This window comes from Hypanus sabinus, chromosome 12, assembly GCF_030144855.1.
Source record: "Hypanus sabinus isolate sHypSab1 chromosome 12, sHypSab1.hap1, whole genome shotgun sequence".
NCBI lineage: Eukaryota > Metazoa > Chordata > Chondrichthyes > Myliobatiformes > Dasyatidae > Hypanus > Hypanus sabinus.
Window position 1 is genome coordinate 83,561,213 of NC_082717.1, and position 25,981 is coordinate 83,587,193.

The 25,981-nt window shown below is 41.7% G+C and overlaps 1 protein-coding gene across 1 annotated transcript in view; it reads right to left on the bottom strand.

The window, feature by feature from the left end:
* Nucleotides 1–210: 210 nt before the first annotated feature.
* The window catches only part of memo1 (mediator of cell motility 1), a 72,341-nt gene continuing 46,570 nt past the window's right edge, over nucleotides 211–25,981 (bottom strand). The window contains exons 5-9 of the mRNA XM_059986308.1: nucleotides 18,245–18,356; nucleotides 13,267–13,409; nucleotides 10,149–10,225; nucleotides 1,461–1,565; nucleotides 211–877 (exon numbers count right to left, since the gene is read on the bottom strand). Coding sequence (XP_059842291.1) covers nucleotides 746–877; nucleotides 1,461–1,565; nucleotides 10,149–10,225; nucleotides 13,267–13,409; nucleotides 18,245–18,356 — 569 coding nt within the window. The 3' untranslated portion in view covers nucleotides 211–745. The remainder of the gene's footprint in view (nucleotides 878–1,460; nucleotides 1,566–10,148; nucleotides 10,226–13,266; nucleotides 13,410–18,244; nucleotides 18,357–25,981) is intronic.

The following is a 25,981-nucleotide window of genomic DNA, read 5'->3' on the forward strand; positions in this document are numbered from 1 at the left end:
TCTAGCTAGCTAGCTAGCATGTTTTGTTTCACATAGTGCTTCATTTCCTGCCCGGCACCAGACAGTAACAGTTTTGTTTACTGAGCTAACCCGCTGGAAAAGAAAAGGGAGAAACTGCTTTTATCACCAGGGGTATGACTGGGCACTTCCTGCTTGGAGAAAAGTCTAGGTAAAATTTGAAACTGTTAAAAGTATGTCAAAAGTAAGAAAAATAATCAAGAATAAACTTTAATTGTTTTTAGAAATAGGTAATAAAAACACTACAGTTAGTGACAATTCAGATTACACATCAGATAGCAGGAAATCTAAATCATAAGACCATTTTATTGTGTGTAGCCCTTTATTAGCAACTAAACAAAAAAAATCCTTATACAATGTTGGCAGCACTGCAGCTTATACTTGAGTAACTATGGTATGAGATTATAATGCGACTGATTCGGATATAAATGGTACACTCTTACCCACATCCTGCCAAACTATCTGTAAGCAAGTACACATCTATTGTTTTATACTGCCAGCACTGGCCAACTTAAATGCTAATTAATGTCTTCCTGCACCTCACCAGTCTAAAAAGAAGGGGGAAAAAACAGAGCATATGTCAATCAAAACTATGAGGGGCTACACTTCGGGGAAGAAGAGTTCAAATGTTCAACATCCGATAGCTCCAAATGATGGATGTAGGTTTTTGAAGGGAGGCTGGGATCAGGAGACGGAGAACGAAGTGGCTTTCCTGAGCAGCAGAGATTCAGTGGACCATCAGAGTACCCGCAGCATAGCTAACGGAACTATCCTCCCAGTTTTTGCATTGACTTGATTGAGCGTAGTTCAGAAATGAGAAAGCCATGTTCATCCCACTCTTCCTCAATTCCGTCACCGCCTGAAGGAGAAAAAGGAACAGTCCTTAATGTCTTAGTAGTGCCACCTACTTCAATAGGAATTGAAAGGAAGGGGAAGGAAGCCGTGTGTGACTGCTGGAAGTTCTGACAGTGATCAGCTATCACAGTACACTCCCAGCAAATAAGGATACATTTTCTCCTCATACACCGGAACATAATTTTGAATTTTATCGAGAACTCTCTCTGTGTATGCAAGGAACTAATTTTTCACATTTACATATGGTCTGTTCTGAGACTGGAATCTCTAGCTTGTTCCTCATCTGAGAGAGGGCAATTTGTTGAAACATAATGGAGACTCTAAAATGGGTATGGTTCATACTCTAAAAGCTGATTTTGAATGCTTTTCCAAGAAAATGCTGGACTTCTTTTATTCAGGATTTTAATTAATGCATCTCCCTCCAGCACATATTACTGGAGAGTATTTGGCAACTGCTACCAAATGTCATATAGCCCTGATGTGAGTAATTACGTACAGTAATAGAATGCATTTAAAGAGAAGGAGACATAACAGTACAGAGGGTGAATAGGTTAAAAACACAACAGACTTGGATACTTTTAACTTACATTGAGCAGAACCCCAATTGGGTGGCGACCACAGATAGTGTTGTGGTATTTCTTCAAATAGTTGTTAAATGATACAGCATCTAATTGCTCTATAATATCCATACCCTGAAATAAAACAGATTAAGTGATATGGTTTACTGCAAAGTAATCCATTCAGTGATTCCAATGTAAAGCTGTCCACATTACAGATACTTTACAAATCCTGTTGCCTTTCAAAATCATCTCTTCCTGTGTGTAATAGATCACTTCTGTCCAAGGTACAATGACTAATCGTGTACAGGTTAACACACTAAATGCAAGTATAAAAGGCTCAGAAGCTGGTAAAGCCCAGAAATGCAGTGATTAGCTGCTGTCGGAGAATTAACAGGTTGACTTTTTTCAGAATGTTAGTCTGTTCCTGCCTCTCAGTTGCATTCTGATTTTATTTTACAGATTTCTATTAAAACTCACAAATTTTTCCCTTTTTTTAAAAAAAGTAAAAAAACACAAAGGCATACTCAAAACTTTAAAGGCAACCAATGATTATGTTGGGAAAATTACATTTGTACTACATCTTATACTGAGATTATAAATGTCTGCACTTTTCATGAATACATGTCTCTGCACTGGCAGGGAGGGCTAAATAGCAAGCTAGGCTTGATGTACGATCTGCAAGAACTCTACAATGGCATTAGGAAATGGGCCAGAATGGGTTTCACTTCATGTACAGCTATGACTCATCTTCGATTCCTGTTACCGTATAGAATTTTGGCTGATAGTCATAGAGAAGTACAGCACAGAAACAGGCCCTTTGGCCCATCTAGTCCATGCCAAAACGATTTAAACTGCCTACTCTCATCAACCTACATAAGAACCATACCTCCACCATCCATGTACCTATCCAAACTTACCTTAAACCTTGAAATCGAGCTCACACGCACCACGTGTGTTGGCAGCTCATTCCACACTCTCACAACTCCGAGTGAAGTTTCCCTCATGTTCCCCTTAAACTTTTTATCTTTCACTTTGAATCCATGACCTTGTTGTAGTCCCACCCAACCTCAGTCGAAAAAGCCTGCTTGAATTTACTTTATCTGTATCCCTCATAATTTTGTATATATCAAATCTCCTCTCACTCTTCAACATTCTAAGGAATACAGTCCTAATCTTTTCAATCTTTCCTTATAACTCAGGTCCTCCAGACTGACAAAATTCTTGCAAATTTTCTCTGTACTCTTTCAAACTTGTTCACATCTTTCCTGTAGGGAGGTGACCAAAACTGCGCTACAATACTCCAAATTAGGCCTCACCAACATCTTATACAACTTCAACATAATCTCATCCCCTGTACTCAATACACTGATTTATGAAGGCCAATGTGCCAAAAGCTTTCTTTATGACCCTATTTACCTGTGATACCACCTTCAAGGAATTATGGACCTGTATTCCCAAATCCTTTGTTCTACCACTCTCCTCAGTGCCACTGTTCAATGTGATATCACACCTGGGAACTTTAATCAGAATCACTCGATTTCAAGGTTTAAACCTTGAGAAGTTTGGATAGATACATAGATTGTACAGGTATGGAGGGCCATGGTCCTTATGTAGGCATAAAATTACCATAAAACTAAATACCGCAAAACAATGAATAATCGGTGACACTTGCGATAGCCGCGGGCTGCTGGACTTACATACTTCTGAATTATATCATTTAGCTCAGCCAGCCAATCCTCCATCCAGCTTCCATATATCTGAAGCACTGTTGCTTCAAGTCATCAGGGCCAAAGTTCAGTACGATGAATTGATGAACATTTTTACATAAGTAATTGCTTCAATAAAATTCTTCTCCTAATTATCCACATAAAGTTATCCTTGTCAGTTATCATATTTCCTTATATTGCCTCTTCACTAGAAATTAATTAAGCCCCATTTTCCTTTGAGCCAGTTCCTTTCAACAAATCCTGTTATACATTCTCTCACTCATTGCCTTCCCAGCTACCAAATCTTGCTCAATCTATGCAGGCACACAATCTACACACATTTCTCATTTCCAACTGCCAATCATTGCTGTGTTCTATTTATAAGTAAGCCTAAGCTCATTAGTAATATGTTCAAGCTTGCAACAACTCAAAGCTCCGACAACTGTCCATTTCACAGAAAACATGTCAAGAAATGGGACCTCAGCTACCACTGAAAAGTAGACAAAGATTTGACAGGAGTAAGGGTTTAAGATATGTACTGTGTGTGAAACTGGCGGGTCATTTAGAAAAGGCATTGAGTTACTGAAACCCCTCACAAGAAAAAAAATCTGTGCATGTAATTGACAAAATTTGCAACACAGCCTGTGTTTGTATAGCACAGTAAGCATAGTAAAATATCCTGAGACACATTAGAGCATTAATAGACAAAGTACTGTGCAAAAGTCTTAGGCACATATATATAGTTTGGGTGTCTGAGGCACGATACTGTAATAATTTTTAAAATTGCACTATACTGCTGAAACAAAAAAAAAACAAATTTCATGACATAAGTGAGTGATGATGAATCTCCTGTGGTCTGATACGAGTCTGTTGTGGACAGAGCAGGGAGGGTTCAGGGAGAGAGGAATCATGGTTGGGAAAAGGGGAAGGGAGAGGGGAGGGAGTGAGAAGAACTAGAGAGACGTTCTGTAATGATCAATAAACCAATTGTTTGGAATCAATAGACCTTGCCTGGTGTCTCAGGGCTGGGTGTGTCTGCATGCGCACCACCGAACCACACCCCCCGCCACCCCAGCACTTCTTCTCTGCCTCATGTACCACATCCCTCCTGGGACACTTCGCCCTCACCTCGTTGATAAATATAGTATTGTGTAAAAGTTAGATACCCTAGCTCTGTGTGTGCGTGCCTGCCTAAGACTTTTACACAGTACTGTATTAGTTGACGCACAGACATGAAAAGAAACACTGAAACACATCCAAAGGCTTGGTCCAAAAGGAGATGGAGAGGTTTTGGGGGGCAAATTCCACAGCCTAGGGTTGAAGCTGCTGAAAATGACATCTGACATGCAAGCAGGTTTCCAACGTAATGTTTGCTTGCAGAAGAGAAATATTAAATGGTGAGGAGAGACACTCAGAAATAACACCCAACTGAAGGCAATAATAGGAGTCTATTAGTGCCCAAACAAATAGGTAGAGTCATTTTTCCTGGTTGAGAGTCATTCTCACTTTTCAACTGTAATTAAACTTCATGTACTTCAATCATATAGTTTAGCAAGAGGCAAACAGTCTGGGGAGATCTTGCCTGGTTCATAAGACCATAATAGGAGCAGAAGTAGGCCATTTGGCCCATAAAGTCTGCTACATTTTATCTTGGCAGCTCCATTTTCTCTCTCAGCCCCAATTTCCTGCCTTCTCTCCGTATCCCTTCATGCCATGACTAATCAAGAATCTTATCAACCTCTGCCTTAAATATACCCAACGACTTGGCCTCCACAGCCATTTGTGACAATGAATTCTCCAGATTCGCCACCCTCTGGCTAACGAATTTCCTCCACATCTACGTTCTAAATGGACACCTCTCTATTCTGTGCCTTCTGATCTAAGAATCCCCCACTATAGTGAACATCCACGCTATCTAGGCCTTTCAGTATTTGGTAAGTTTTAATGAGATCTATCCCCCTCCCCCTATTCTGCTAAACTCCAGTGAGTACAGGCCAACAGCCATCAAATGCTCATCCACATGACAGTGAGTATAGGAATAGACTGAGGTGAAGGATAAATGCTTGGCTGAGGAATTGGAGCAGGGGGGAGGGATTCAGATTTCTGGATCATTGGGAGCTCTTTTAGGGCAGGTGTGACCTGTACAAAAAGGACGGGTTGCACTTGAATCCAAGGGGACCAATATCCTGGCAGGAAGGTTTGCTAAGGCTACTGGGGCAAGTTTAAACTAGAACTGCTGGGGGGTGGGAACCAAACTGAAGTGACGGAGGAAAGGGAGGTTGGCTCACAAACAGAGAAAGCTTGGAGACAGCACAAAAGGGAGGATAGGCAGGTAATAGAGAAGGGACGCACTCAGACCAATTGTTTGAGATGTGTCTATTTTCATGCCAGGAGTACCATGAATAAAGCAGATGAGCTTAGAGTGTGGATCAGCACTTGGAGCTATGATGTTGTGGCCATTACAGAGACTTGGATGGTGCAGGGGCAAGAAGGCAAAAGAGGTGGAGGGCATGGCACTATTGATCAGAGATAGTGTCACGGCCACAGAAAAGGAGGGGTTGTTAATGGAGTCTCTGTGGGTGGAAGTTAGGAATAGGAAGGGGTCAATTACTCTACTGGGTGTTTTTTATAGGCCACCCAATAGTAACAGGGACATTGAGGAGCAGATAGGGAGACAGATTCTGGAAAGGAGTAGTAATAACAGGGTTGTTGTGGTGGGAAATTTTAATTTCCCCAAATACTAATTGGCATGTCCCTAGAGTGAGGGGTTCAGATGAGGTGGAGTTTGTTAAGTGTGTTCAGGAAGGTTTCTTGACACAATATGTAGATAAGCCTACAAGAGGAGAGGCTATACTTGATCTGGTATTGGGAACTGAACCTGGTCAGTTGTCGGGTCTCTCAGTGGGAGAGCATTTTGGAGATAGTGATCACAATTCTATCTCCATTGGTAGCATTGGAGAGGGATATGAACAGATAAATTAGGAAAACATTTAATTGGAGTAAGGGGAACTATGAGGCTATCAGGCAGGAACTTAGAAGCATAAATTGGAAATAGATGTTCTCAGGGAAAAGTACCGAAGAAATGTGGTAAATGTTCAGGGGATATTTGCATGGGGTTCTGAGTAGGTACGTTCCAATGAGACATGGACAGGATGGTACGGTACAAGATCCATGGTGCACAAAGGCTGTTGTAAATCTAGCCAAGAAGAAAAGAAGAGCTTACAAAAGGTTCAAAAAACTAGGCAACGATAAGAATCTAGATCGGGGGTCGGCAACCTGCGGCTCTGGAGCCACATGTGGCTCTTTTACGTCTGTGCTGCGGCTCCCTGTTGCTTTGGGAAATAATTGGTCAGTATTTAATTAAAATGTATTTTATGTTAGTTTGTTAGTTTTTGAAATGTAATTCTAAATTTGAAGATTATGGTGATCTTGTACAATCTAAATAAGAGGTTGTGGCGACCCATTTCCTGACACATCCGAACCGGCTCACAATTAGCCAGCGTTCAGGCTAAGGGAGATAGCCTACGGGGGTTTGTGAGTACGTGTCTTTTGCAGCATCCGCGCCCATGGGGGGCGGGTTGAGGGAGGCTTAAAAGCAAGGCTGTTTAGTTCGAATAAAGCTATCTTTGACTGCAGTTTACTGACTGCATATAGCACACCGCTACAACGTGTTTTTATCGCTGGCTGTCCAGAGGGGAGGTGCTGAAACGCTTTGTCGCATGTCTGGAAGAAGTGAAAACTTTCCTGGGCAGCAAAGGGCTCACCTTTCCTGAGCTGGAACAGCCAGAGTGGCTGGAAAAGCTACACTTCATGGTAGACATGACAGCGCACCTGAACACGCTGAACACAGCTCTTCGGGGGTAAGGACGTACAGCCCTGCACATGTTGGAGGATGTTTTGGCATTCGAGCGCAAGTTGACAGTGCTTGCCAGAGATTTACAGAAAGGCACATTGTCTCACTTCCCCAATTTGAGAGAGTTCAAACAAGGTCACGACATGATAAATTCGGAGTATTTACATTCTGCAATCATCGCAATGCAAACATCGTTTGGGAAACGCTTCTGTGAGTTCAGAGAGGAAAAAAACACATTATCCTTCCCGGTCACTCCCCTAAGCATCGATCCATCCCTACTGAATACGACTGCATTGTCAGGTGTGAGTCAACCTGACCAAGTATGATAAATATTTTAATTGCCTATTATTTTACGTATATTCATATGTTTTCATTGTTCAGTGAAATAGTCCTTTTATTTTTCAGGTTGACAGCTGGCTGACGTTATTTTTGGTTTGCTGCTGGCGGCAAATTTAAGTTTGGCGTTTTTCATAAATACAAGAAGGACTCAAATAGACGTTGAGTATTTTACTTAAAAGTAACCTTCAACCCAACATCTTTTTTTCGGAGTTCAAAATGTTTTTGTTGCATGCAGAAATGTAATTTCGTTTTCTCTGCAGGAGTTCATCAATTTCATAAATGCAACACATTATAGTTTGTTTATACATAGCATAAAGGCAAAACAAAACGTTGTATGCAGTGTTATTTCATTTTAAATGTCAAACGGGTTTTGCGGCTCCCAGTGTTTTCTTTTCTGTGGGAAACGGGTCCAAGTGGCTCTTTCAGTGGTAAAGGTTGCTGACCCCTGATCTAGATGATAAGGCTAGCAGGAAGAAGCTTAAGAATGAAATTAGGAGAGCCAGAAGGGGCCATGAGAAGGCCTTGGCAGAACAGGATTAAGGAAAACCCCAAGGCGTTCTACAAGTATGTGAAGAGCAAAAGGATAAGACGTGAGAGAATAGGACCAATCAAGTGGGGCAATGGAAAAGTGTGTATGGAACCTGAGGAAATAGCGGAGGTACTTAATGAATACTTTGCTTCATATTCACTATGGAAAAAAGATCTTGGCAATTGTAGGGATGACTTGCAGTGAACTGAAATGCTTGAGAATGTAGATATTAAGAAAGAGGATGTGCTGGAGCTTTTGGAAAGCATCAAGTTGGATAAGTCACTGGGACCGGATGGGATGTACCCCAGGCTACTGTGGGAAGCGAGGGAGGAGATTGCTGAGGCTCTGGCAATGATCTTTGCATCATCAATGAAGACAGGAGAGGATCCAGAAGATTGGAGGGTTGCAGATGTTGTTCCCTTATTCAAAAAAGGGAGTAGGGATAGCCCAGGAAATTATAGGCCAGTGAGACTTACTTCAGTGGTTGGTAAGCTGATGGAGAAGATCCTAAGAAGCATAATATGATTAGAAATAGTCAGCATGACTTTGTCAAAGGCAGGTCGTGCCTTACGAGCCTGACTGAATTTTTTGAGGATGTGACTAAGCACATTGATTAAGGTATTTCGAGCCGTAGATGTAGCGTTTATGGATTTTAGCAAGGCATTTGATAAGGTACCCCATGCAAGGCTTATTGAGAAAGTGAGGAGGCTTGGGATGCAAGGGGACATTTCTTTGTGGATTCAGAACTGGCTTGCCCACAGAATGCAAAGAATGGTTGCAGACGGGTCATATTCTGCATGGAGGCCGATGACCAGTGGTGTGCCTCAGGGATCTGTTCTGGGACCCCTACTCTTCGTGATTTTTATAAGTGACCTGGATGAGGAAGTGGAGAGATGGGTTGGTAAATTTGCTGATGACACAAAGGTTGGGGGTGTTGTGGATAGTGTGGAGGGCTGTCAGAGGTTAGAGTGGGGCATTGATAAGATGCAAAACTGGGCTGAGAAGTGGCAGATGGAGTTCAACCCAGACAAGTGTGAGCTGGTTCATTTTGGTAGGTCAAATATGATGTCAGAATATAGTATTAATGGTAAGACTCTTGGCAACGTGGAGGATTAGAGGGATATTGGGGTCCAAGTCCATAGGACACTCAAAGCTGCTGTGCAGGTTGACTCTGTGGTTAAGAAGGCATACGGTGTATTGGCCTTCATCAATCGTGGGATTGAGTTTAAGAGCTGAGAGGTAATGTTGCAGCTATATAGGACCCTGGTCAGAACCCACTTGGAGTACTTTGCTCAACCTTGGTTGCCTCACTAAAGGAAGGATGTGGAAACCATAGAAAGGGTGCACAGGAGATTTACAAAGATGTTGCCTGAATTGGGGAGCATGCCTTATGAAAATAGGTTGAGTGAACTCGGCCTTTTCTCCTTGGAGCGACGGAGGATGAGAGGTGACTTGATAGAGGGGTACAAGATAATGAGAGGCATTGATCATGTGGATAGAAGCTTTTCCCAGGGCTGAAATTGCTAGCACGAGAGAGCATAGTTTTAAGGTGCTTGGAAGTAGGTACAGAAGACATGTCAGGGCTAAGTTTTTTTTACGCAGAGAGTGGTGAGTAAATGAAATGGGCTGCCAGAGGCAGAAACGATAGGGTTTCCATTACACAGATCAACTGAGACACATCGCACAGCGGCTTCTTTTTATAAAGAGAAATATGAATAAGCACAAGGACTAGAATAAAAATTACAGTAACTCTAAAACTCATAATAAGCTCAACACCAAAACTGGTTGACTGCCACAGATTGACCATGTAAAATGTGCATTCCCTCCAGCACTGGCAGCAATGTGTATATTACCTACAGTTACTGACCCAGGCTACCTCCCCAAACACAGCACCTCTGGTACCAAGACCCTGTGACTGTGTAAAGATCTGGGAATTCTCCTTAAAAGCACTGTGGAAGTACATTCACTGGAGGGATTGCAGAAGTTTAAGGCAAGAGCTTACTAACACCTCAAGAGCAATTAGATTTGGACAATTAATGCTGGCCTCTCCAGTGATGCCCATGTCCCAAAAATGCACAAACGTGTTGGATCAAATGAACTTTTATGTTGCACATTCTGTGCAAGGATCATGGGCTCAGTACAATAGAACTCTGTGAGCAAATTAGTGTATAGTTTATTGGTATCGGTAGCTTATTAAAAACAAATGAAACTGGAACAGAGTACATGGGGGAGGGAGAGGGAGGCAGAAAGGGGTCTACTTCCTTGAAATAACCCATCATTTCCCATACCATTTTATCCAAGTGCTGAATTGATCTGTAGATCTCCCCTTGACTCTCATCATAATGCGTGTATCGGAAACGTTGTCCTGAAAAATAACAAAGGTCAAAAATCGAAGATAGAGATGGTGGGGCACACTTCATCCCAGCTAGAAACATTGCATCTCTAACCATACCAGTACTATTGTGTTACCACTGCAGTGTTGTAATCCAAGTAGCCTCCTGATCTGCTGTGAATATCCAGAGTTCTAGGCATAATGGCATGGTTCTTGTGAAATCTTTGATAACTAATATTCTACACATAAGGAATCTGTATTCCTTTATGTTGTGGTTCTCAGTAAATCCATTAAAGTTGAAGTCAGAAGTTTACGTACACCATAGCCTATTACACTTAAACTCAGTTTTTCACATTTCCTTACATTTAATCCTAGAAAACATTCCTTGTCTTAGGTCAGTTAGGATCAATACTTTATTTTAAAAATGTGAAATGTCAGAATAATAGTAGAGAGAGTGATTATTTCAGCTTTTATTTTTTTCATCACATTTCCAGTGGGTTAGAAGTTTAAGTTGCTGGAATTTTGTTCCAATCCTCCAGACTGAACTGGTGTAACTGAGTCAACTTTGTAGGCCTCCTTGCTCGCACACGCTTTTTCAGCTCTGTCCACAAATTTTCTATCGGATTGAGGTCAGGGCTTTGTGATGGCCACTCCAATACCTTGACTTTGTTGTCCTTAAGCAATTTTGCCACAACTTTGGAGGTATGCTTGGGGTCATTGTCCATTTGGAAGACCCATTTGCGACCAAACTTTAACTTCCTGGCTGATGTCTTGAGATGTTGCTTCAATATATCCACATAATTTTCCTTCCTCATGATGCCATCTATTTTGTGAAGTGCACCAGTCCCTCCCGCAGCAAAGCACCCCCACAACATGATGCTGCCACCTCCATGCTGCACAGTTGGGATGGTGTTCTTCAGCTTGCAAGCCTCACCCTTTTTCCTCCAAACATAACGATGGTCATTATGGCCAAACAGTTCAATTTTTGTTTCATCAGACCAGAGGACATTTCTCCAAAAAGTAAGATCTTTGTCCCCATGTGCACTTGCAAACTGTAGTCTGGCTTTTCTTATGGCTGTTTTAGAGCAGTGGCTTCTTCATTGCTGAGCAGCCTTTCAGGTTATGTCGATATAGGACTCGTTTTACTGTGGATATAGATATTTGTCTACCTGTTTCCTCCAGCATCTTCACAAGGTCTTTTGCTGTTCTGGGATTGATTTGCAGTTTTTTCGCTAAAGTACGTTCATCTCTAGGAGACAGAATGCATCTCCTTCCTGAGAAGTATGACGGCTGTGTGGTCCCATGGTGTTTATACTTGCATACTATTGTTTGTACAAATGAATGTGGTACCTTCAGGCGTTTGAAAATTGCTCCCAAGGATGAACCAGGTCCACAATTTTTTTTCTGAGGTCTTGGCTGATCTCTTTTGATTTTGTTTGTAAACTTCTGACCCACTGGAATTGTGATATAGTCAATTAAAAGTGAAACAATCTGTCTGTAAACAATTGCTGGAAAAATTCCTCATGTCATGCACAAAGTAGACGTCCTCAACATCTTGCCAAAACTATAGTTTGCTAATATGAAATCTGTGGAGTGATTAAACAATGAGTTTTAATGACTTCAACCTGAGTGTATGTAAACTTCTGACTTCAGCTGTAAATGTATATTACGTATACATTATAAATTGCATGAACTTTTTTTTCATTATGTTTAAGTTTGGTTTTCAATGTGAGAGATGCTCATATGAAACTTTCTCAGTCAAGCTTCGGCTGACGGTCTGAAGCACCTCCCGATCAGTCAGATGTTGGGGAAAGCACCCTACACTCTGGCCCTAACCAGAAAGAAACATAGCACTGTCCATTCTCCAAAAAGAGCACTTGATTACTTTTGTGTGAGAATGGCAAATAGTGTTCATCCAGGAACAGTGCTGTATTTAAATCTGTGGCTGCAAGGATACTGGATTTTAACCCAAGTTGAGAAGATGAAAACCCAACTCATTCAGCCACTTAACTCCCTGCCTCCAATTTCTATCTCTATAGCTCACTGGCATTTAAAGATAATTTAGTATCTGAGTAGCAGGTTAAAAGGTAAGCTAATGTACAGTGCCTCCTAGCAACATGCCTTCATACTAAAACCTCTGTAGAATCCCTAGCAATAAGTATCAAAAAAGGGCAGCTATACACTTGTAAACTCTGTAAAAAAAAAAGTTTGTTCCAGTGAAGATTTTTAATCGCCACTTCTTACAGACAGATTAGTTAAGATATTTGAAGGTGAATGATACAAAACCATTAACATGCTCTGAACATTTATTAACAGCCCTTCCAAATACGTAAAACACTTCTTATATTTCCATGTTTATAAGTGCAATGGAATAAGCAATTGGTGGAAACGGATTTCAGAGGTTAACTGGAGATGACCAGAATTGAGCCCCATTTCACCTCGGCAACTGCATTCTGTGGGCAGACTCTGTTCAAACCATTGCCGTTTGTTCATTTACCTTCCAACTGTTCCAATCTCTATCCTTTGAAATAGAGCACAATATGAATGTGTAACTAGAAAGTATGCCATATATTCATGAATTGTCAGTGTGTTGGGATACTGATGTGTATGCAGTATAGGGGCAGGTATGTTGATATTGGTGCCAGAGGTGGATGCCAATGTATTGAGTATTTCTGTCTGTAGCAATGTTGGCATGGGTTGACAATGCAAGTGTGTCAATGTGCATGTGTGTATATTAGCATAGGGGTGAGTGTGCAGATGTGTGGTATTGTCTTATGTATGTGCACTTCAAACTGTGTTGTGTGCGTGTGTGTGAGAGAGAGAGACAGAGAGAGGGAGGGAGGGAAGGTGTACAAATGTACTGTGTGTGAATGCATACATGAATGTACAATGCATCTCTGGGTATATGCACTGCTGTGTGAAAATGCGTCAAAGAAGAAAGGTTGGGAGAAAATAGTCAAAAATGTTAACAGATAGGAGGCTTCTTCCTTTAGTGATTGAATTAAACATAGTAGTTGTTGTTCTCTGAATGTTTCCAACAACAGAATCAGAGCGTGATTGAAACAGGTACATACCCCAGTGACAGAAATCTGATGAAATCACAAAGAGATTTAGAGGATCTGCAAGGTATTTACTAAACAGCTCTCCGTACATCTGTTCTTTGGAATCACTCAATGCTCCAACCAAAACAGGAACAATAGTTAACTCATCTTTTTGGCTGGTTAAAAACACAGAAAGAAATGGTCATTTCAAACAAAATATTTAGATTAAACAAGAAATAGAGACAAAACAGAATTGTTAGCAGTTTCAAGTTAAACGTTGTGATTATTACTATATTTTGGATTATTCACTTGCTTCCCGATTATCAGCAGTCATTCAGCAGTACAGCTCTCCAGTTCAGAAAGTCGTGCTCTAAAGCCCATTCCAGAGACGTGAGCTCATTGACTGAGCTGTCACAGCTCTGAAGTACTGATTGATTGCAGAACTTTAAATTCCTCAGTGTTACCATTTCAGAGGATGTGTCTTGGGTCCAGCACATAAGTGCCATTATGAAGAAAGCATAGCAGAGCCTCTACTTTATTAGAGGTTTGCAAAGATTTGGCATGCAATTTAAAACTTCAACTTCAAAAGATGTGTAGTGTTGAGTATATTGACTGGTTGCATCGTGTCATGGTATAGAAACACCAATGCTTTTAAACAGAAAAGCTGACAAAAAGTAGCGGATATGGCCCAGTCCATCACAGGTAAATCCCTCCCCACCATTGAGCACATCTACAAGGAGTGCTGTTGCAGGAAAGCAGCATCCATCATCAAGGACCCCCACCGTCCAAGGCCATGCCCTCTTCTCACTGCTGCCATCAGGAGGGTGGTGCAGGAGCCTCAGGACTCACGCCACCAGGTTCAGGAACCGTTCATACCTCTCAACCATCAAGCTCTTGAACCAGAAGGGATAACTTTACTCAACTTCTCTCGCCCCCATCACTGAACTTTCCAAGAACCTGTGGACTCACTTTTGTCTCATGTGCTATATGTGACATTTATTTATTTATTTATTCTTTTTGTCTTTGCACAACTTGTTTTTTTTTCACGTTAATTGTCCGTCCAGTTGGGGGCAGTCTTTCATTGACTCTATTCTGTTTCTAGCATTTACTGTGAATGCCCGCAAGGGAATGAACCTCGGGGTTGTATATAGTGACATGCATGAGCTTTGATAATAAATTTACTTTGAACTTTGAAGGTTAAATAAAGGCTCCATCTGCTTTCTCAGGTGAAGGCAATGGGTCTCCAGAACTTCTTCCCACTGCTCTGTCAAGCAGTATCACTGGAACAGATGACCAGGGCACTAAACTTAACACAGCTCGGGGGGGAGGGGCAAGCCAGTGCCTCATTTCCCTACATTACTAGTCTTCAACAGTGGTTTAGTTGGCAAGAGATTGCAATGCACTTAAAATAATTTATGCAGTTTTATTTTATATCTTGCAATTGACCAGTGCTCAGTGAAAAACACTACTGATTATCAAGGAGCTGCCACCAGCCAATATCCTTCTGACTTGAACTGAGAGAGCAGCTCGCAGACATTTAAAAGAACATCTCAACAGACTGAAATATATGACAAATTTATTTCTTGTCAAGGGAGAGAGCTTGGAAAGAGAAAAGATCTTTTTGTCACACTGTATTATATTTCTAATACACATTTCTAATCATTGACGGCCTTTATCATCAGCTGGATGTGTAAATGAAGCCACTATTCCAAATTCCAACCCCACTATTGACCCAATAATGTTTGTTTTGAATACTTTGGCACTAAAATGCTTTCACAGAATATCCAATGCTTATGAATTTTTAACAATTTGCATCCACTTAATGTCAATAATTCAGAGGAGTCTTGCCTGATCTGAAAGTAATGGCATAAAATCTGCTAAATTTTAAACAGGGAAGAAGGTTCTTTAAAAATAAATGCCAAGCTGTGCCAGAACTGTTCTGTGAAGAACTCAGCAAGTCAGGCAGCTCCTATGGAAATGGACCTTTAAATCAACGTTTAGGGCTGAAACCCATCATCAGGACTGGAAACGAGGGGGGAAGATGCCAAAATAAGGTGGGGGTAGGGAAGGGGAAGGAGTACAAGCTAGAAGGTAATAGGTGAATTCAGGAGGCTTGGGGAGGGAGGATAAAATAGGAGGTGATAGGTGGAAAAGGAGAAGGGCTGGAGAAAAAGGGAATATAATAGGAGAGGAGAATAGTCAATGGGAGAAAGGGAAGGAGGAGGGACACCAAGGGTGAGGAGGGGTGAGCCAGAGTGGGGACTTGAAGAGGTAAGTTGGAGGGGGGGAATACCTTCAGTGGTGTCATCATGGCAGAAGAGGAGGCCATGGACTGACTGACGGAATAAGAATGTGGATTGAAATTAAAATGGTTGAACACCAGGAAATCCTGCTTTCTGTGGAGCGAAGGTGCTCGACAAAGCAGTCCCCCGATCTACATCGGGTGTCACCAGTGTAGAGGCGGCTCCATTGGGAGTACCAGATACAATAGATGACTCTCAGCAGATTTGCAGGTAGAGTGTTGCCTCGCTTTGAAGGACTGTTTGGCCTCTGAATGGAGGTGGGGGAGGAGGTAAATCAACAGGTGTAGCATTTCCAACTCTTGCAGGGAAACGTGACAGAAAGGAAATTAGTGGGGAGGAATGAATGGACAAGAGAAACATGGAGAATCTGTGTGGAAAGTGGACAGTGGGGGTGGGTGGTAAAATGTGTTTGTTGCTAGGGTCCCATTGAAGATGGAGGATGTTGCGGAGAATGTGTTGAACGCAGAGGCTCATGGGGTGGTCGGTGAGGACAAGAGCAACTGTAACCCTATTAAGGCAACGTGAAGATGGGGTGAGTGTGGATGTCAGGGAAACGCAAGATATAGGAGCAGAATTAGGCCATTTGGCGAGGGCTGTATCAGTGGTGGAGGAAGGAAAACCCTATTCTTTGAAGGACATCTCTGAATTTCGGGAAAACATCGTCCTGGGAACAGATACGGTGGAGATGAAAAAACTGAGAAAAGGGAATGGCATTTTATATGAGACGGGGTGGGAAGTGGTATAGTCAAGATAGCCATGGGAATCGGTAGCTTGTAAAAGATGTCGGTAGATATCCAGATATGGAGACAGGGAGATCAAGAAAGGTGAGTGAGGTGTCAGAAACGGACCAAGTGCAGTTAGGGGCAGGGTGGAAGTTGGGGGCGAAATTGATGAGCTCAGCATGTGTGCATGAAGCAGCACCATTTCAGTCGTCAATGTACTGTAGAAAGAGTTGGTGAGCATTACCAAATTACACTGAGACCATGGGCTGTTCCTTAGCCAACGAAAAGGCAGGTATACTGGGACCATGAGAGTGCCCATGGGTGTCCCTTGAGCTTGGAAGAAATGGGAGGAGCCGTATGAGAAATTATCGAGGGTGAGGACCAGTTCTGTCAGACGGTGATAATAGAGGGGAACTGGTTGGGAATTGTCAAGAAAGAAGTGGAGAGCTTTAAGGCTTTCTTGATGGGGAAGTACATTGCTGTGTGTTTCTTGGCCAAATGCAAAATGCTGACATCATAACCTGAAAGAAGCAAATATCCCAAAGTTCACAACTTGAGGCCATTTCATGACCTTGTGTTATCCCCCTGCCGCTTTATCACAACTTATGCTTTATCGTGATTGGTACCAAACCCAGCTTGTTCCAATTCAGCAAACCTTAGCTAGTTGTGGAATAAGCACAACCCATTTGGAGACAATAAATTCTATTTTACAAGACTTAAACATCATTTGCAAAAGGATTGGTGCAACATCAAACTCAAGAAAAAAGCTAAATCCTAATTTATCACCCTCAACATCTGCAAGTTTCAATTCATTATTTGAAAGGAACCAAACAACCAAAGTTAATTAAACAAAACCTTTATTATCTGGCTCTCAACAATACTTCAGTTTTAAAATTCACTTACTGGTCTTCAAAAGCCTGCCTGGACTGTTTACGTACCATTGTCCTGTCCTATAATTCTCAGAAATTTGGATGCTCTTCCCATTCTGGTTCCTACTCTTGATTTTTCATGCTCCACTGCTGACAATTGCTCCTTCAGCTCAGAAATTCTTTTCCTAAATGCCTCTGCCTCTCTTTGCTCCAAGCTGCTTGGTCAAAGTACCTTTCTGGCCAAGCACTCCCTTACACATCCTAACATTTTGTTTCAAATTTTGTACAAATATGCTTCTTTTAAGCACCTGCAACAATTTTTTATTAAATTGAGGTGAGTATGTAAGTAGTTGTTTGCATAGAATTTGCATAAGTTCAACATCAAGCTGCATAGCGAGATAACTAAGGCAGGTGGCAGGTTATTTCATGAAGGTAGTTTTTAAGAAGAAATTTGGGGAAGTGTAGAGATTTACAGAAGGGCGCTTCAGAGTTTTCAGCTGAGGTGATTAAGTATTATATTTGAAATGTTATCAATGTAGAGCTGGAAGATTCTGCAGGCACAAAAAGTGATTTCAAAATAATGGTGTCATTATTTTTTTAAATTGAGCCACCTTTTAACCAGGGAGCAGAAATATATCAGCAAGCACTGGGTGAGAGATGAACAGGACAGTAAAGAGACAGCAGAGTTTTGGATGACTGCAAATTTACTAAATGTAGAGTGAGGATGATGAATTAGCAGTACACCGTAATAATTAAGTCTGCAATAATTATAGAATGGATGGAAGCAGAGTCAACTCAGGGACAGTGCAAGGATTAAAGACAGACGATGACACGAAGAGCTGTATGTGCGAACCAACCCTCAGCCTCATTAGCAAGTCAAAGATATCTCAGTTCTTCACCTCACTTTGCAAATGTAGCTTGATTTTAGTTATTTAGTTTTAAAGTCACATACCCACTCCACCCTTTACCTGTCAAGGGAAACAACTTCTCTCAAAATTACCGCACCATCTCCACTGGTCATGTAAAACCACTCAGTTGAATCACAGAAGGCAATGCGAGCCTAACCAAACCAATAAATGTACACTCATTCACAGTGTACGGCAGCTGGCAGTCTTACCTTTCCATAGTTTTAGCTGTGTAAGGCAAATGCATCTCAATACTGTGTTCGTCTTCATCTATTTGGATAGTCATCCGCTCAAACATTCCTGTCTTCCACAGCTCTCCATAAACTGATCGTTACAAAAGACTGGTTAATACCACAAGTATCAACATGCTCAACCCAATGTTCATTTCCACTCATTTATGATTATCTGAACCCCAAATGCCCCAATTAACAACTCTACTGGGCGTTTATTTTGAGGATCTAAGCGAATAACCTCCACTTCACGCTCTCCCTCTATCAAACAGAGGTTTTAAATTAAAAGCTATAGGATCACAGCCTAATATCATCCATTCTAAATCCAATTTGTCTAGTAGGAAAGTAACTTTCACGTGCTAAACATTGGAAGGATTAAAGCATTCAACAATTTCGGCCAAGCAGACCAAACACCCTAGACTTTGTGGTGTCTTAACACAGTGTGGCAGCAGCAATGTTATAATGCAATTGTACATACGGAACTCAAACCTAGGAGGAATTCAAGAGAACAAAGAACAAGTTATCCAGTAATGGCAGGCAGCATTACCACATCTTATTCCTGCAGATTTTCATTATTAAAGCTTTGTGGTTTATTTTGGAATAGTTTCCAGATTACCCAACAATGAATGATGTTTGACAATAATATCACAAAATACTTTTGTGCTACTAAAAGTTCAAATGCCTTGATCTGGGTGTGGTCAAAATTTTCAATTTTCAGTGGTCATTTCTATAATTGAATTTAACTCTACCAACAGCATTTTAACTCCTTTTTAAATTAATATTCAGAAATCACAGGTTGCAATTAGAGGTATTCACATTTGAGAATTATTAGCAATGAAGTAACAATGCTGAAAACCTTTTTTCTAAATCTTGATTTGCTCAGTAAAGATCATAGAAACAAATATAGCTGAGTTACCCAAGCTTTACTGTCAAACACTGAATGTTTACAGACACATTATAGTTTAAGTGAATATTTCAAGCATTGACATTTTCACAAACACTAAACATTTAATTCACACAAACAATGGGATTTTTAATTGGTGACTTCATCTCAATGTAGTCTGATTAATCCAGAAGAAACCCATTTCCCTTCTAATACCATTTCATCATTGATCTTTTCTAAAAACATTTTTTTCAATTGAGGGAGGCATGGGCCACTCAGGCCCTCTGGATTCAAATCAGCAATGTGTGCATTATCTGTGCAACCCCAAGGCCTATTAAAATATGTGAGTGCTGAGGTACTTTGAAAGACAAGGGTGGAAATCCGTGATTGACTTAGGGCAGCCCTCATGCAGCATAATGTGAATGAAAAACAAGTTCTCAATGTCTCACATTAGCAATTTATCAATATGTGCCAAAAACACGTGTAAGTGTACGACAGTGTTAGATTTGGAGCAATGAAGAAAAAAATATGCACAAAGGTTTGTATAATTTGGATTGCCTTCGTTAGATGGTAAGAAGCTAATGCATCAGAAGTATTTATAATTCTAACTTGGCTGAGACAGGATAAACAGAATCCACCTGTACTACATGGATAAAGAGCCACAGTTAAAGGACAATTCATATCAAATTAAATACCAGAGATTTCTCAGATTTAGAGACTTAGAATTAAAATATTGTTCACTTGTGTATGCCCTGGTTAAGATTTTACTGCTAATGTCATAAGGTATTTCATTTAATAGTTTGCTGTACAAGCAGTGTGTTCCGCTGATTGTTTGGGTTTCAGTTGAAGATAAGAGGTTTTGATGTTCAACCCAGGAATGCTGGGTCAGCCAATCAGGATGGTGGAATTGGGAGAAGGTTCTGGAGAATGCTGGGGGAGAGGTTTTGTGACGGACACTGGTGTGAGTCGAGGACTTTTGGGCAGGAGATGGAGAGGAAAGGAGATTGAGAGGACTCAATCAAACTGGAACGTGCAATTCGATGGAGTCCAAGATGGGAAATTCTACCGGTGATTAGTGAATAGGAGTTGGCACCGTGAGTAAAAGGGCACATCCAGCTTTTGGGAGATATCAGCTCCAATTTTGACTGGTTTACTTATAATGAACCGATTTATTTTATTCTTACTTTTTCTTTTTTCTTCAATGACTGTTTGGTTAAGCTGACCTTCATAAGTACAGCCTTTTTTTAAAATTGGATGTGGTGTACAATCTGTTCTTTCCTTGCTGACAGATAATTGCACGTGGGCAGTATTTACACAGAATTCATTCAGATCATGGTTCGGGTGGGCGAAACATCCCAGCTTCCCAGTTTGGTGGGACCCAAGTCATACCGACTCCAGATGTACTGTTTCCTCACCGCTGAGTGGCCATTAGCGAGGGGCTAATGAGCTGTGTCCCTAGAGACGCCTGGTAAAAGGGGGTTTCATATGTGACGTATATGCACCTTGACCAGTGGCCAATCTGGACATTGGAAATTTGGAGAGGAGGGGCCTTCAATCAGGTCCACTGCTGAAGGATAAAGGGCAGGAGCAGTTTGCAGCAGCGTATAGCGCTTTGACCAGCAGCCAATCGGCTTTTGGAATTGATTAGTAAGAAAAAATTAAAGGAAGGCAGAGGCAAGCACTGCGGCCATCATCTGAGTGGACAGAGTCAGAGTGGTGATATTAAGGCTTTAGCTCCTCGAGGCTTCAGTGAAGAGAGGCTTTACTAGGACAGTAGAGATGTCAGTCAGGATAGTTTAATGCTCCTCTTGCGGGATGTGCAAAGGCAGGGAAACCTCCAGTATTCCTGACCATTATAACTGCAAGAAGCACATCTAGCTACAGCTTCTAATAGTCCCTGTTAGGGAGTTGGAGCTATATTATTCGGGAGGCTGATGAGGTGACAGATAGGACATATAGAGAGGTAGTTACATACAAGGTGCAGGACACAGGAAACTGGTTAACTGTCAGGAAGGGGAAAGGGGTTAAGGAGCCAGTGCAGAGTACCCCTGTGGCCATTTCCCTCAACAACAGTATATCACTGGATTCTATCTGGGGTGGGGAGGGGGAGGTGACCTAACAGAAGAAAGTCACAGTGGTTGGGCCTCTGACACTGTTTGCCTCTGTGACTCAAAAGGGAAGGGAGGAAGAAGAGGCACGTTGTGCTGTTAGGGGATCGTTACTTAAGGAAATGGACAGGAGGTTCTGTGGGTGAGAACGAAAATCCCAGATGGCGTGTTGCCTTCTGGGTGTCAGGGTCCAGAATATCTCAAATCGAGTCCTCAGCATTCTTAAGTGGGAGGGTGAACAGCCAGAGGTCATGGTCCATGTAGGGTAGGAAGAGTGACTAGGTTCTGCATAGGGAGTTCAGGGAGTAGGTGCTGTCAAAGGGCAGGACCTCCAGGACTGTGATCTCAGGATTGCTACCTGTGCCATGTGCTAGTGAGGCCAGAACTAGGAAGATTATACAGTTTTTAACACGTAGCTAAGGGGTTGGTGTAGGAGGGAGGGCATAAGATTTTTGGATCATTGGGCTCTCTGCAAGGGAAGGTGGGACCTGTACAGAAGGGACAGTTTGCACCTGAACTGCAGGGGAACTAATATCCTAGCGGGAAGGTTTGTTAATGCTGCATGGTGGGGTTTAAACTAGAGTTGCAGGGGGATGGGAACCAGAGTCCCAGTACAGATAGCAGAGAGGTTGTGCAGGCAGATGTTGGTAAGACCTCAGACAAAGTTAGGAATCAAAAGGTTGAGCACGGTGTGACAAAATCAAAAAGGGTGAATACAGGACTGAAGATGTTGTATGTGAATGTGCGCCGTATATGGAATAAGGTAGATGAACTTGCAGCACAGTTGCAGGTTGGCAGGTATGATGTTGCGGGCATTACTGAATCATGGCTGAAAGAACATAGCTAAGAGCCTAATGCCCAAGGATACACATTGTATTGAAAGGATAGGCAAGAAGGCAGAGGGACGGCATCAATTTGTTGCTAAAATGAAATCAAATCATTAGAAAGAGGTGGCATAGGGTCAGAAGGTGTTAAATCACTGTGATTAGAGCTAAGGAACTGCAAGAACTCCCTGATGGGAGTTGTATACAGACCCCCCCTCCCCCCAAAAAGTTGTAAGGATGTGGCCTACAAATTATAATGGGAGATAGAAAATGCATGTCAAAAAGGGCAATGTTACAATAGTCATGGGGGATTTAACTTTGCAAGTATATTGGGAAAATCAGATTGGTGCTGGATTCCAGGAGGGGGAATTTCTAGAGTGCCTATGAGATGGTTTTTTAGAGCTGCACGTGTTGAGCCCACTAGGGGATCAGCTATTCTGGACTGGGTGTTGTGCAATGAACCAGAATGATTAGAGAGTTTAAGGTAAAAGAACACTTAAGGTCAAGTGATTGTAATATGATTGAATTCACCCTAAAATCTGAAAAGGAAACGCTAAAGTCTGCTGTATCAGTATTACAGTGGAGTAAAGGGAACTACAGAGGCATGAGAGAAGAGTTGGTCAGAATTGATTAGAAAGGAATACCGGCAGGGATAATGGCAAAGCAGCAAGGTCTAGATTTTCTGGAAGCAATTTGGAAGGACACAGGGTACATACATCACAAAGGGGAAGAAGTATTCTAAAGGCAAGATGCCTCAACCATGGCTAAGAAGAGAAGGTAAAGCAAACATAAGAACAAAGAGAGGTCATATAATAAAGCAAAAGTTACTGGGAAGTTGGGAGGATTGAAAGCTTTTAAAAACTACCAAAAAGCAACTAAAAAAGTAATTGGGAAGATAAAGATGGAATATGAAAGAAAGCTAGCCAATAATATTAAAGAGGATACTAAAAGTTTGTTCAGATACATAAAGTGTAAAAGAGGCATGAGTGGATATTGAGCCACTGGAAAAGGATGCTGGAGACAATGAAATGGTGGTCAAAATGAATAAGTATTTTGCACCAGTCTTCACTGTGGAAGACACTAGCAGTGTGGTGGAAGTTCCAGGTGTCAGGGGCATGAAGTGTGTGATGTTACCATAATGAGAGAGAAGATTCTTGGGAAACTGAAGGGTCTGAAGCAATTGTGTAGGCATTGGTAATGGTCTTTCAAGAATAACTAGATTCTGAAATGGTTCCAGAAGACTGGAAAACTGAAAATGTCACTCCACTCTTCAAGAAGGGAGAGAGGCAGAAGAAAGGAAACTGTAGGCCAGTTAGGCTGACCTCAGTGGTTGGGAAGACGTTGGAGTCGATTATAAGGATAAGGTCTCAGGGTACTTGGAGGCACATGATAAAAAAGGCTGTAGTCAGCATGGTTCCTCAAGGAAGAATCTTGCCTGACAAAACTGTTGAAATTCTATGAACAAGCAGAATAAACAAAGGAGTATAGGTTGATGTATACTTGGATTTTCAGGCAGTTTTTGACAAGGTGCCACACATGAGGCTGCTTAACAAGCTACAAGCCCATGGTATTACCAGGAAAGATTCTAACATGGATAAAGCAGTGGCTAATTTGGCAGAAAGCAAAAAGTGGGAATAAAGGGAGCCTTTCCTGGCTGGTTGCTGGTGACTAGTGGTGATCCACAGGGGTCTGCGTTGGGACAGATTCTTTTACATTATATATCAATGATTTGGAGAATGGGCAAAGAAATGGCAGATGGAATACAGTGTTGGAAAGTGTATGGTCATGCACTTCGGTATAAGAAGTGCAAGAGTTGCTATTTTTTTTACACAAAAATCTGAGATGCAAAGGGTTTTGAGAGTCCTTATGCTAGGATTCCCTAAATTTAACCCTAGGTTAAATTGCAGGGCGAGTCCGTGGTGAGGAAAGCAAATGCAGTGTTAGCATTCATTTCAAGAGGACTAGAATATAAAAGCAAGGATATAATTTGAGACTTTATAAAGCACTAATGAGGCCTCACTTGGAGTATTGTGAGCAGGTTTGGGACCCTTATCTTAGAAAGGATGTACTGAAACTGGACAGGGTTCAAAGGAGATTCATGAAAATGATTCCAGGGTTGAATGGCTTGTCATATGAATAGCATCTTGGCCTGTATTCACTAGAATTCAGAAGAATGAGGGGTGACCTCATTGAAACCTATCAAGTGATGAAAGTTTGATATAGATATGGAGAGGATGTTTCCTATGGTGGGAGAGTTTAAGATCAGAGGACACAGCCTCAGAATAGAGGGGCGTCCTTTGAGAATGGAGATAAGAAGGAGAAGGGATTTCTTTAGCCAGAGAGTGGTGACTCTGTGGAATTTGTTGCCATAGGCAGCTGTGGAAGCCAAGGCAGAGGTTGACAGATTCTGGATTGGTCAGGGCATCAAGAGATACAGGGAGAAGGCAGGAGATTGGGGCTAAGAAGAAAATTGGATCAGCCATGATGAAATGGCGGAGCAGATGTGATGGGCCAAATGGCCTAATTCTGCTCCTATATCTTATGGTCTTATAATCTATTGAAGGCAAAATAAAACAAGGAAGATAGTCCAGCCAAGACACTGAAGAGATATATTAGATCAAAAGAAAATCATTGCCAAAAGAACTTCAACTTGCAGCAAAGGATGAACAAGAAATTGCTAAGAATAAGGAAAAATGAATATGCCAGTCAGCTGGAGAGAAACTCAAAAAGAAGTGTACTTTAACAGCTTCTATAGATATATAGTACTGTGCAAAGGTCTTAGGCACGTATATACAGTATGTATAGCTTGAGTGACCAAGACTTTTGCATAGTACTGTAAGCTGTTTTTTCACATCATTTCCTGCATGGGTTAATTTTACCATAAGTTAAAGTGCATCCTTTAATGACCAAGGCAACAGTCAGTACACAGAGGAAGAAGGAAAACGCAGATAAATGAAACAACAAATCCCCGGCAACACACACAAAATGCTGGAGGAGCTCAAGCAGTAGCTATGGAAAAAAGTATAGAGTTGACGTTTCAGGGTGAAATCCTTCATCAAAACTGGAAAAAAAGATGAGAAGTTAGAGCAAGGAGGTGGGGGGAGGGGAGGAAGAAGTACAAGGTGGTGGGTGATAGGAGAAACCGGGACAGGGGGGGTGGATAAAGTAAAGAGCTGGGAAGTTGATAGGTGAAAGAGATAAAGGGCAGGAGAAGGGGGAATTTGACAGGAGAGGACAGAAGACCATGGAAGAAAGGGAAGGGGAGGATCACCAGAGGGAGGTGATGGGCAGGCTACCCAGTTGAAATACAAGGCGTTGCTCCTCCAATCTGAGTGTGGCCACATCACAGCAGTGGAGGAGGCCATGGACTGACATGTCAGAATGGGAATGGCAAATAGAATTGAAGTGGGTGGCCACAGGAAGATCTCGCTTTTTCTTGCCGACAGAATGTAGGTGCTTGACAAAGTGGTCTCCTAATCTACGCTTGGAAGTGGTGTCTCAGGTAGACAGGGTAGTGAAAAAAGTGTTCAGCATGCTGGCTTCATCAGTCAGGGCTTTGGCTATAGGAGTTGGGACACTAAGTTTGGTTGTATAAATCTCTGGTGAGGCTGCACTTGGGAGTACTGTGTTCAGATTTGGTCATGACGTGTTAAACTGGAAAGAGTGCAGAAAGATATACAAGAATGTTGTCAGAACTGGAGACCTGAGTTATAGGGAGAGGTTGGTCATGCTAGGTCTTTATTCCTTGAAACAGAGGTGAATGAGGGTGACCTTTCAAGGTCGGGGAATCCAAAGCTAAGGGAAATAAATTTAGGGTGATTTAGGACATTTAAAAGGAACCTAAGGTGCAACATTTTCCACACAAGGGGATGGTGGGTATATGGAATGAGCTGCCAGAGGAAGG